We start from the raw sequence: 14,080 nt of genomic DNA on the forward strand, positions 1-14,080 counted from the left end.
ATGTATTGGGGAGGCAAGGGAGGCACGTATTGGGGAGGTAAGGCGCGCGGCGCTATGGTCAATACGTCTGCATAGTATATTGCCTCAATGTTATCCTGGGGTAATATATCGAGAATACAAGGCGGTGCTATAGTCAATACTTCTGCATATTATATTGCCTCAATGTTATCCTGGGGTAACAGAGAATACAAGGTGGTGCTATGGTCAATACTTCTGCATAGTATATTGCCTCAATGTTATCCTGGGGTAATATATCGAGAATACAAGGTGGTCCTATAGTCAATACGTCTGCATAGTATATTGCCTCAATGTTAACCTGGGGTAATATATCGAGAATACAAGGCGGTGCTATAGTCAATACTTCTACATAGTATCTTGCCTCCATGTTAACCATGAGGCATGTATTGGGGAGGCAAGGCGCACGGTGCTATGGTCAATACTGCTGCATAGTATATTGCCCCAATGTTAACCATGATGCATGTTTTGGAGAGGCAAGGCGGTGTTATGGTCAATACTGCTGCATATTATCTTGCCTCAATGTCATCATGGGGTAATATATCGAGAACACAACGCGGTGTTTCAGTCAATACTGCTGCATAGTATATTGCCTCCATGTTACCCATGAGGCATGTAATGAGGAGGAAAGGCGGTGCTATTGTCAATACTGCTGCATAGTATATTGCCTCATTGTAAACCAAGAGGCATATATCGAGAACGCAACGCGGTGTTTCAGTCAATTCTGCTGCATAGTATCTTGCCTCAAGTTAACACACACTTTATCTTTTATTTTGATGGATCTTTTACACAACAATTGTTTTGCTATTCAATTGAAAGATTATTTTTTAGCCTATCTATTTTTGTTGAGGTATGATAGTTTGGATGTTGTTGTGGGCAATGTAGAAAGACTGTAGTTTCAGTCCTGGCTTAAAACTGTATTGTACTGAATAGTTTGTTAGGGTAGACATATTGTGATTAAACTTGGTATGTAGGAAGACCTAATACAGGACTACCATGGGATTGCATTTGGAGCCAATAGGGTCAATGTCAAGATCACTGTTACTTAAAATTGAAAAAAAAAAAACAGTTTAAAACAGAAACTGAATCCCACAACGCAGTCTGTAGATATTCACATGAAACTGATTACAAACTTGTTACAGTACACATATGTAGAGCATCGCCAATAACTCATTGAATGCTTAGATAATTATTGAATTACTCCCCTTCATCAGCTGCTACACGACATACCAATGCTGATGTTCGCTCCTTTATAATCGTGTTGTATAGGTACATGTATATGAATAGCTGAGAACAAAATGGTCAGGATTTTCTTCCCTTTACAGTGGCAGCAGTATTAGACCATGAAGCTATTGCGGGCCTTACGGGTAGCAAACCAAGCGGGCTCCGAGGTCGCAGCTCCAGTCGTGCAGATGACACGCCAGAACATTCTCTCGATAGTCTCATGAAGGCTGTATGTAATTTTTTAATATTTTATATGCTTTATAGATAGTTAGATAGATTTATTTCAGAAATAAAATGTACATAACATGGCATTTAAATACATGATAAAAATACAAAATAAATAAATGCATCCATGTTAAAACCATATTTATATTTTGTGTTATAATTTAAAATACATATATAAGACCTTTTGGATATCAGTTGGTTGGTCAAAGGTCAAGGTCAATATTTGTATGAAAACTGAGTTCACAGTTCAGTTTAAAATGTTTGTCTTCACTTTCCTAAGACAAGCATTAAAATCAATGATTTTATTCTTAAACACCTTTATTCAGTTCTGAACAAGCAACCCTCAAGTTGTTTAATATTTGACAAACATCTCTTGTTATAATCTGCATAACATGTTTCGTTCTTAAAACACCTTTATACAACTCTAACCAAGCAGCCCTCAAGTGGTATTGTATTTGACAAACATCTCTTGTTATAATCAGCATAATAAAAAAGCTGCTTATGCAATGGATTTTTAAGTTAAAATTTTTTGCCAAGGCGGCATGTGTGAGTAGTTTTATCACTCTTGTGTTTGTAAAATTGCACATTTCTGAATGGGAAATCCCATTAACATAAAAATAATCATACGCTTTAACTCTAAATTACAGATGAACCAATTTGTACGAGTTCTTACACAACACGCTGTGGACCCGGAGCTGGTTAAACAGATATTTCGTCAAGTGTACTACTTCCTCGGTGCGAGTGCACTCAACAATCTCCTACTCAGGAAGGAGATGTGTAACTGGTCCAAAGGCATGCAGATACGGTGAGTCAGTGGTTACACACCCTTTGTATTCGTTTTTATGCCCCCACAAAGTGGCGGCATATAGGGTTGCCCTTGTCCGTACGTCTGTCTGTCTGTCTGTCTGTCTGTCTGTCTGTCTGTCTGTCTGTACGTTAGTACGTCCCGAAGATTGTTTCCGATCTAATTCTTGAAAACCGTTTGTCCAATCCTCACCAAACTTTAAACACATGTTTGTGACCATAATATCTTGATCAAGTTCGATAGTCATGGAAATCGCTTTAGTCATTTAGGAGTTACAGCCCTTTTTTGCCAAAAATACTTCAAAAATATATTCCGATCTAATTCTTGAAAACCGTTTGTCCAATCCTCACCAAACTTTAAACACATGTTTGTGACCATAATATCTTGATCAAGTTCGATAGTCATGGAAATCGCTTTAGTCATTTAGGAGTTACGGCCCTTTTTTGCCAAAAATACTTCAAAAATATATGTTTCCAATCTAATTCTTGAAAACTGTTTGTCCAATCCTCACCAAACTTTAAACACATGTTTGTGACCATAATATCTTGATCAAGTTCGATAGTCATGGAAATCGCTTTAGTCATTTAGGAGTTACGGCCCTTTTTTGCCAAAAATACTTCAAAAATATATGTTTCCAATCTAATTCTTGAAAAGTATGTGTCCAATGTGGATCCAACAAGTTTTTTCCTGCCTGAATGGCGCCATATAACCTATACAGTCTTGCGATGCCGTAAAACCCAACTCAACTCAACTTATCCTATATGTGCAGATTATCCTGAATAATCATTATGGCTTATTTTCTGTGACAAAAAATCGAAGTGGGGGCATCCGTGTCCTATGGACACATTTCTAGTTACTCTTTACTGATGCTCAGACCCAAATTTCTAAAAACTTCTTAAGCTTAACAGACTTAAGTAGCTTATTTCAATTAGCCAAAATACATACTTAAATTCATTTTTGATTTATGAAAAATGGTTAAATGTAATAAACATACAGATAATTACTATCTAAAGTATAAAAACTCTTAAAGAAGTAAATATTATACAAGTTATTGAAAAAAAAATAGTGAGTTTAGCTTAATCCTGCTTTAAGAGACTTAAGATGTTTGGAGAAATTGGGGCCAGATCATAGGATCAGATCACAGGTTTTCATCAATATTGTTTATTATGCCGAAAAAATTATGTTTTCTTAAAGCATTAGTAGCACTTTTGGCCATTAAATGTTAACTTCCTCAAGTAAATATAAAAACTCTGATCTGATCTTTTGTCAGCAGTCTTATATCAGATGCAAAATTGGCTCATTCCAGGACGAAAAAATCAAAAGTTGTCAAATGGTCTCTCTGTGAGAGTGCAACTTTAAAATCTTTAAGCCACCCATCGCATTTCTTGATGTTGAACTATCCATTAACCTTGCTATCTTCCAGGTACAACCTATCCCACATGGAACAATGGTTACGTGATAACAAACTCCAGGAATCAGGTGCGGGTTCCAGCCTGGAACCCATCGTCCAAGCCTCCCAGCTTCTTCAGGCACGAAAAACCGACGCTGACGTGGACAGTGTGTGTGACATGTGCTCCAAACTCACTGTTCCCCAGGTAAAGGGCTGTTTTTACTGCATAGAACTGAGTAGTGTTATAGTTACTGCAGGGCTTTCAAATTTACCAAGTAGATGGATAAAAAATAGCAATTAGTGGCAACCCAATCAGCAGTCTTTTTATTGCGCCTTTGAAAACCTGTGGTTGGCGGTCACCCTTATCTCCACCAACCAGTAGTTGAACAGCTACCTTCAGTTGAATGAAACTCCTTATATATGGATCTCAGAATTTTGGACCTGATTTGTATGGACTCAAGTGATATTATATGGACCCTAGTAGTGCTATATTGAATACCGATAACAGTGTTATATTTAGCAGCAATTGTATTAGCTGTTGTCATATTATACCAAAAGATAGACAGCATTTTTAAAATGAAACAAGACATATCGCCTCTCCTCTGTCCAGGTAGGGTCTGGTTGCATTTATAATTCCATAATTCCTGTGAGAATTATGTACTGATTTTTTTCGATTTTAAGATTGTCAAAATCTTTAATCTCTTCTGGGTGTATTCGTAATTCCTGTGATAGCTCTTGTATTATGTTCTGTATTTTGAACTATTTTCACACAGTCAAAATCTTGAGCTTCAACTGGGGGTGTTCATAAATCCTATTATAGCTGTAGTATTTTGTTCTATGACCAGACTGTCAAAATCTTGAACCTTGGGGTGTTCATAAATCCTAGTATGCTATGCAATATGTATTTTGTTTTATTTACAGATATCTTGAACCTAATCTGGGGAATTAATAATTCCTTTGACATTTATATAAACAGTAAAAATCAGATTTGACCATTTTTTAGCCATTTTCTTTAACTGCAATCAGTCCAGCGAGATCAAAATCGGTCAAAAGTGGCAAATGTTAAATTGTCAGATTTTAACAGCATTGTCTTTGTTACCTCTATTAATATGTACTGTACTTTATTCTATTTACAGATTGTCAAAATCCTGAACCTCTACACGCCAGTGGACGAGTTTAAGGAGCGGGTTCCAATATCGTTCATACGCAAAATTCAGCAGAAGTTGAAAGAACGTGTAAACACTGACAATTCCCTCCTTATGGACCTGAAATTCTCGTATTCTGTTACATTCCCGTTCACCCCTTCCAAAATCATCCTAGAAACCATAGAAGTCCCTGAACAACTGCATATAAACAAGCTTGTTTCAAGATGTTAGCTTGTAACTTACAAGCTCTCGTGATTCATTAAGTGTGTAGCTATGGTAATGATAAAACTGGACCAATAGCAAAATAAAAGTTTAGCCAATGATATGCCGAAACAACTGCAGATGCTAGCTTGCCAGTTGCCATGTTTTATATAAAATTGTAGCAATTGTGATGCTATGTTGTACCAATGAAAAGTTATAGTAATGGTAAACTACACTTAACCATGGTAATGTTAAATTGTACCAATTCTTAAAATAACATTGTATCCATGGTGACCTTCTAGCTACATGTAAGATATGAATGGCTTATTTAAGGTGTAGCCTTAGCTATGGCAAGCTGTAGCAATGTCAAATATGAAAGTTGTAGTTGCCATCGTTAAGTTTTGTTGTAGAATGAAGATAAATTACATGTTTTCGAATCACATTTTTTTGATGGATTGATATTATTTTGACACTTAACCATGTTTCAATGATAATGGTCAACTTTTTTACCTATACTCATGTGCACTATAGATCCAAGGATGATTTTATCTATTGGATGAAAGCTTTTCCACTTTTTCTGTAAATCCTAAATCACCTTAGAAATACATTTAGCTGTGCACACTGCCATAAGTGTATGTAAACAGTTGTCTCATTTAATGAAGTCAGCCTAGGATTGGATAAAGATTTTTTTTATATAGCAGAATTGATTCTATCATTGTTGTACATTATATCATTTTTAAGTTGGTAGCAAAAAGAACTTTATTCAATAACTTTATTTAAATAAATAAAGAGGCAATGAGTTCATTGTTTATCTCATGCATGTTGTTAAGTGATGCTGTTTCATTCCAACCCCAAATCTCTCTCCCAGTGATCCCATCGGATAGTGTAGTAAATGTCTTCTTATCACAGCCATGTGATTTTGTATGCCAATGTGAAAAGTCATGCTGATATTCATGGCTTTGTTGATAGTCATATTGTGATGTGTTATCATGAGTGGTTATTTATTGCATGCTGATCAGTAAGTATAAGTGAAAATATAATCTTTATATCACACGTTGTGTACACAAATACTTTTTCAAAATGGCTTATTATGAAAGAAAAGGATGATTTTGCATGCTTTCAAGTAGTGCAGTTCTATTCCAACCCCAAATTTCCCTTCCATAGAGCCCAATAGGTTTTTTGTTTTTAAAACATTATTTATCAATATGTAAATTTTGTCATATCCAATAGTGTGTGTTTCGAGAGTAGTGGCTAATAATGAGTCATATGGCACATTCCATAATTGTACTTGAACTACTTTAGGTTTCTTTAAAAGTAGAATATAAGAATTTTGATTATGTATTTTAATTGTATAATTTATAATGATAAAACAAGTATTGCTATATTGTTATAAATAAATGATTGTTGTTATGTTAAGCATTGTTTTATTTGAAGAATATCATGAAAGTGATAAATATCATGTTAAAAACAAACTCAGTTTAATGCATTGTTTTTCAGTGTTTACAATATAGGGATATTTTTTCTGTTAAATACTTCTGTTTGCAAATGAATGTAGCAGAGCATACTTTTCAGTCTTTTAATAAGTTTTGGAATTAAAAATAATTCGTACTGCTAAAAAATCAACACTATTTTAAAGGTATGATTCATTAATGGATAACTTGGGGTGTACTTAAAGCCATGAACATTCAATGCATCAAAGACTTGAAATGCTACGTTCATTTGTAAACAGTAAGTTATAGTTGAACTTGCATTTAGTGTGTATAAAAAATGGTTGTTAACTATTTAAGCATATCATTTTCTTGTTGTTAAAATATAAAATGACATAGTTACTACTACATGTCCACTGTTTTAAGAGTTAAATGGCATACATTTTGATATGTGAGTGCAAAAAAGCTTCTACATATTCATTACATGTGTGCTCGATTTATTGTATCAAATCATTTTGATATCTTTGTCATTTGTTTATGAAGTTCATGTAATCATGTAATCATAAATATGAGCAGATTTCATTAATATACTGACACAAAAACTGATACCATACAAAGGATTTGTCTGTCTCAGTTTTTACAGAGACAATCTTTTAACTTTGTTTGCAGATTGGAATAGAAATATACAGCATACATTTCAGGATATAAATATATCGACTTAAGGCATAAGTGTTAACATTTGTTTGTCAATTTAGTTTTGACCTTAATTTTTATATTCCAGGGGCATGTCACTTAAAATAACCTACTCCAGAATGGAACTGAGTTCAATTCTTGTCTATGATTTTGAAATTTTAAATCTAAGGTCAATTTTGTCAGTCGAATAGCACATATAATGTTAATAAATCATATGTATGTTCCTTCATGTAATTATCCGGATAAATATACACAAAGCGCATACATAATATGTCAAACATTTTTGTAGTTTGTTTAGAAAATTGTGCTTCTATTTTGTACTTTTGTAGACAAGAGTTTGTATTGAATATTCTTTAAAGAGCTACATATTAAAACATATTTTTTTTATTTACAATTCGCATATTTTTTACCGTTTTTTTTAACATAACGAAAACACTGTAATATTTTTATTAAATATTTCTATAACTTAATAAATTGGTTCCCTCTGCATGACATTTTTTTGGAAATGTTCAGTGAACTGTAGAATGCTTTAATTTCCATAGACACTAGTTTCACTATTTTTACCAAAGTTAATGTCTTTGGCCTATTTGGCGAGGTCTAAATTATGCGAGGCCCTTAATTGCACCTAAATGCAATGGTGAAAAAAATATTGTGTTAGATTTCAAATTGCAACCTGATTGATTGTGGAAACTTTGCAAAACTTAAACATTTGGGAAATTAAAACAAACTACAGTATACTAGCACATTCAAGTATGTTTTCAAGTATGCATTATTTTATGGTTAATATACACATTATACAGATATTTTGTTTACTTGTTAGATTTTGTAAATAAATTTACATCTGTTAAGTTTGATACATAGACATTTTCTACAAAGTTTTTTCCCCAGATACATATATGCAATATAAGTATAGGAAAATGGCTTTTGTTACTGTTATGAGTTTACACAAATGTCATTAAATATTGTATTAAATGTATAATAAATAAACAACGGGCCGTTTGTTAAGAACTTTGTTAAAGTTAACAACGTGATAAGCGTCATTGATTTGAAGTTTTAAAGGTGAAACATTTGATGATGTGCGCACATATTAAACTATAATCTAGTTCAGCTAAAACAGTTTTTCAATTTTAGTGAGATTAAATACAGCTGATCACAAGTGTATCCATTAATCTTCCAGAACAGTATCACTTTGAAAGTTGACGATGACCACGGTATCAACGTTGTTAATTCAACTTAATATGTATATGTACCGACTTCAAATAAAGATGCTTGTATCTTGTTGTTAATTTTAATACTGTTCTCAACAATCAGCCCATTGAGTGATAGTCATACTTGATTGGATATTTATCTAATGCGTGTTTGTTGCTTATTTGTTGTATATGTACATTAGAAATGTGCTCTAGTCTGCTTTTACTGTAAAAATCAACAACAGCAACACAGGAAGAAATCTATAATGTACCATGCTGAAAGAAAATATTATGGTCATTTTGATGAAAATTGGTATTTCGGAGGAAAATGACAACAAAATAACTAATGTATTTATATAATGGCACAAAGATGTTAGCAACTTAGCATGCAGTGTCGACATATTCTGATGGTCATGGGCATCTTGTGGATGGTGATTTACTGTTGTTGTTGAAGTATATTCCGTTGAAACAATAATAAAAACATTTTTATATTCCAGATATACAAAATATGAGCACAATCAAAGTATTCAATGTGGTAATTATACGTTCAAAATAAACAAATGGTGTATGCTAAAACGATTTTTTTGTGAATTATACGATGTCAAGATATATTGTCAAAATCTGAAATTGATAAATAATATTTTGGCTTGTCAAAGTCTGTAGTGCATTTGCATGTTCTGACCCATATTTCTTGAAATCTCTTAAGTCAACATGATCAGTGTAAGTTCACAGTATTTGTTTTAGTACAATTTGTGAATATTTTCTATTTGAAGAATTCTGAGACTTTAAAAAAATATTGTGTTTTTTTCCTGGATATCTAATGCTAAAGATTTAGTAGATAAAATCAAATTTGTAAAACAGACTACTTCAATGTACATTTATTTTATATATAACTTTATATATATCTTTATATATAAGATTGAACTATATTAATATTTTGTAACACAAACAAAAACAAATCATGTACAGATATGAATATAAGATCATAAACATTATATGTTGTTCATATGAGCTACCCGGAAGTATTTAGATGGTTAAAATGCATTCCATTGATTTCGTCTTTCAATATATTTGATATTAAGGTATGCAATGTAATTTTTAGCTTGTCTTATCATCAAGCCGTTAGCAATAGTATCATAGGTTTGATATCTTTTGATCCAATATAATTTTGGTAGAATTTCAAAGACGACTAGAGTAATGAATAATGATATGTAATTTTATACAAAAAAAACAACAACAACTCATTGTATGTCGTTATTGCACTTTGTTTATCTACTGATGTCGACCATGAACTGACCAGTTTGGTATGTTTTCAAGGCGAGAGAAGATGTTTGGAATAGCTTACAGTATCAATTTTAACATATTATTTCTATTCACATCACACCCTGTCAAATAATAGCAGAATACTATAGGATCATTGGGCATTTAAATATCACATGGTTGAACATCGGGTACCAAAAATTTAAAAAAAATATACACACAATTTCTGCAAAAGCATAACGATGGCAAACTGCAATAGTATAAAGAATGTTGTAATTCGTATACCTTGATAAGCTGCTACATCTAAACCAAGTTATTTTATAACTGTATGTTAAAGATGATACTTAAACTATATTATTGTTGTTGTGTGTAATTGTCTGCTTCCTTGAACGCCTTTTTTAGAAGATTTCTAGATTGCATTAAATACCTGAGCCGTTAAGAAGGGACTCTCACAGGTTGTATGGGGATGATCGTTGTTTTTTTTTCAAAAATGTGATACAATTGAGTTGATTTTTCCTATCTTAAAGTCTTTGTTTAAGCCGAATATGAGTAGTCTTTAAACTCGATATGCACATTGCTTTTGGTCAGTAGAAGACCCGTATATAATTCGTCGTCAGTAGTTAAAAGGTCAAGGTCGTTGTGACCTGTTTAAGAAAATATTGATGATCACTTCCGACAGGCGGCAGTGAATCCGCTTCGCGGAACTCTAGTTTTACATCTTTTGTTGATATATTCATCCGACAAGCGACCCTGAGATTTAGTTATACATTACTTCAGTCTGATACTATAAAACGTTAGAACGCCCCTTTAAAATTGTGGTTATCATTGTAGTTTTAAATAATTTACTATATGGCATTTAGTGTTTACTAAACTGTGTCAAATATCAGAGTTGTTTTAATATGTTAATTGAGTTTTGCATTCAACCCACTTGTACAATGTATATTTATTTTGAATTGTGATTGCTAACTATGGAATAATAAAGCGTAACATGCATCGTGCATGTTCAAAACATCGTCTTTTATTATGCTTTAAGTGCGCAGTAAGTATTACCTTATTTTATGCTTGACTTTTCAGTACAATATCATGTTGTTGTTCTTAATTCTTGACAGCGCAATAAAACATGGTGTTATTTTATGCTTGACTCCGCAGTAAAACTTATTTTTAATTCGACTATTCGAATAATAATGAGGCTCATACTACTCGCCCCGGTGCTGGCGTCGGCGTCCGGTTAAAGATTAAGGGCAGGTTGGCATTTTCACTTCTAACTCCAAAACCCTTTTAATGCACTTAATACATCACATAATTGATCACACATAATTAGTCAGGACCATCACACATGATGTTTCATAACTCCATATTATCATAAATACAAATTAATTATGTCCCGTGATTGACGAAGGAACTTAGGTTAAAGTTTTATGACGCACTGTGTCAGGTTAAAGTTTTAGCCTTCATTTTAATGGCACATTAGACTGAATACTTAACACACTTATTCACGACCATCTTGCAATTAGGTCACATAACTCCATATTAGCCCTTAATACAATATATGGCCTTTTAATTATACTTTCTTTACCTTGTATTGCTTTTGACAGGCACATTGTTTTGTTTGGTTTACACAAAGACTGGTTATTAGAATGACTTGTGTCGTTGCTCGGGCGGGAGGGCAGCGTCAAATTCACCAATGGTATCAATTAATTTAAGTAAAGGTTTGTCATATAGTGACCAATCTTGGTATATATGATGAGTTTATTGAGACCTATTATGGGATTGTGTTTGGGGTCCCAAGTGTCATGATCAATGCCACTTTCTAAAAATAGACAAATGGTTAGTACTGAATAACTTATTAAGGGTTGACATATTATGACCAATCTTGGTATATATGATGAGTTTATTGTATATTTATTTTGAATTGTTATTGCTTAAATCGTGCGTGTTCAAAACATCGGTTTCTTTTATGCTTAAAGTGCGCAGTAAGAATTGCTTTATTTTATGTAAGACATCTTGTTATTTTATGCTTGACTTCGCAGAAAAACATCCTGCTTTTTATCTTTAAAATCACAGTAAAATATAGTTTAATGAATGCTTGCTGTGCAGTAAAACACGGGTGTTATATTATGCTTGACTGTCCAGTAAAACAATGTGTTATTTCATGGTTTACTTCGAAATAAAATATTGTATTTCGTCATGCTTGATTTTCAGTACAATATCCTGTTTTTTTTATTCTTGACAGCGCAATAAATCATGATGTTATCTTACGCTTGACTCCGCAGGAAAAAAGTGAGTAATTATTCGCTCGACTTTTCGAATAATAATGAGGCTTTACTAATAGCCCCCGGTGCTGGCGTCGGCGTCCGGTTTACGTTTAAGGGAAGGATCCTCCATAGGATCATTAATACAAATTATGTCCTGTGAGTGACTAAGGAACTTAGTCCATTTGCAAAACATTCAAGCAAATATTGTATTTATTCAAGTAAAATGTTATCAGCTCGTGTACAATTGAATATAAAACGGCATTGTTGTTAACAAAGAGACATGTTGATATTTAAATATTTGTAAAATAGCAAACTAAATAACAAGCTAAACTGCATACACATACACATATGTTTACACAACTAGTTTATTAATGATTCATTCAACGGACGTCAGAGAAAATATTACGAAAAGGAAAATACAGGGACATGTCCATTTGCCAAACATTCAACAACATGACGTCAACTGTTAAACGTCGCTTGGCTCGTGCCCGAAATACAACGAAGAAGAGACTCAATACGTATAAACAACTCAGACAGACTATACATGCATCAACATAGCTTTATCAATAAATGCTGGGGTTACCACCACCTTGGCACAATCAGGTTGGGAGGTACAACTAAATAATCATTGTGCAACCTCACACTTGTCTCAATGACACTCAAAACCTTTAAAAATATAAATATCGTAATATCTGCTTAAAGTCATATCTAACAAAATATGTCATTTTTTTATTCTTAATGAAATACTTCAGGCGATATTCAAACCATTGCTATTAGACTGTTGTAATACAATATGCGTAGTATATTGCCTCAATATTAACCATGAGGAATATATCGAGGAGGCGTGGTGTTGCTATGGTCAATACTGCTAGATAGCATATTTCCTCAATGTTAACCAAGATGGGCATATCGAGAAGTCGAGATGGTGCTCTGGTCAATACTGCTGCATAGTATCTTGCCTCAATGTTAACCATGGGGCATATATCGAGGAGTCAAGATGTTGCTATGGTCAATACTGCTGCATAGTATCTTGCCTCAATGTTAACCATGAGGCATATATCGAGGAGTCAAGATGTTGCTATGGTCAATACTGCTGCATAGTATCTTGCCTCAATGTTAACATGAAGCATATATGGAGGAGGCAAGGTGGTGCTATGGTCAATACTGCTGCATAGTATCTTGCCTCAATGTTAACCATGAGGCATATATGGAGGAGGCAAGGTGGTGCTATGGTCAATACTGCTGCATAGTGTCTTGCCTCAATGTTAACCATGAAGCATATATGGAGGAGGCAAGGTGGTGCTATGGTCAATACTGCTGCATAGTATCTTGCCTCAATGTTAACCATGAGGCATATATGGAGGAGGCAAGGTGATGCTATGGTCAATACTGCTGCATAGTATCTTGCCTCAATGTTAACCAAGAGGCATATATGGAGGAGGCAAGGTGGTGCTATGGTCAATACTGCTGCATAGTATCTTGCCTCAATGTTAACCATGAAGCATATATGGAGGAGGCAAGGTGGTGCTATGGTCAATACTGCTGCATAGTATCTTGCCTCAATGTTAACCATGAAGCATATATGGAGGAGGCAAGGTGGTGCTATGGTCAATACTGCTGCATAGTATCTTGCCTCAATTTTAACCATGAAGCATATATGGAGGAGGCAAGGTGGTGCTATGGTCAATACTGCTGCATAGTATCTTGCCTCAATGTTAACCATGAGGCATATATGGAGGAGGCAAGGTGGTGCTATGGTCAAAACTGCTACATAGTATCTAGCCTCAATGTTAACCATGAGGCATATATCGAGGAGGCAAGGTGGTGCTATGGTCAATACTGCTGCATAGTATCTTGCCTCAATGTTAACCATGAGGCATATATCGAGGAGGCAAGGTGGTGCTATGGTCAATACTGCTGCATAGTATCTAGCCTCAATGTTAACCATGAGGCATATATCGAGGAGGCAAGGTGGTGCTATAGTCAATACTGCTGCATAGAACCATGCTTCAATGTTATCATGGGGAAATATATCGAGAACGCAAGGCGGTGCTATAGTCAATACTGCTGCATTGTATCTTGCGTACATGTTAACCATGAGACATACATCGAGGAGGCAAGGCGATGTTATGGTCAATACTGCTGCATATAATCTTGCCTCAATGTTATCCTGGGGTAATATATCGAGAACGCAAGGCGGTGCTATAGTCAATACTGCTGCATAGTATATTGCCTCAATGTTAACCATGAGGC

The 14,080-nt window shown here is 34.2% G+C and overlaps 1 protein-coding gene across 1 annotated transcript; it reads left to right on the forward strand.

Annotated features, from left to right (window-relative positions):
* Positions 1-6,058, forward strand: LOC128222351 (unconventional myosin-Va-like). Its single transcript, XM_052931327.1, has 5 exons — positions 1-37; positions 1,341-1,468; positions 2,112-2,269; positions 3,693-3,864; positions 4,796-6,058. Exons 1-5 carry the CDS (start codon positions 1-3, stop codon positions 5,033-5,035), a joined length of 735 nt encoding a protein of 244 aa, XP_052787287.1. The 3' UTR covers positions 5,036-6,058.
* The last annotated feature ends 8,022 nt before the right edge of the window (positions 6,059-14,080 follow it).

This window comes from Mya arenaria, chromosome 16 (genome assembly GCF_026914265.1).
Source record: "Mya arenaria isolate MELC-2E11 chromosome 16, ASM2691426v1".
Classification (NCBI taxonomy): domain Eukaryota; kingdom Metazoa; phylum Mollusca; class Bivalvia; order Myida; family Myidae; genus Mya; species Mya arenaria.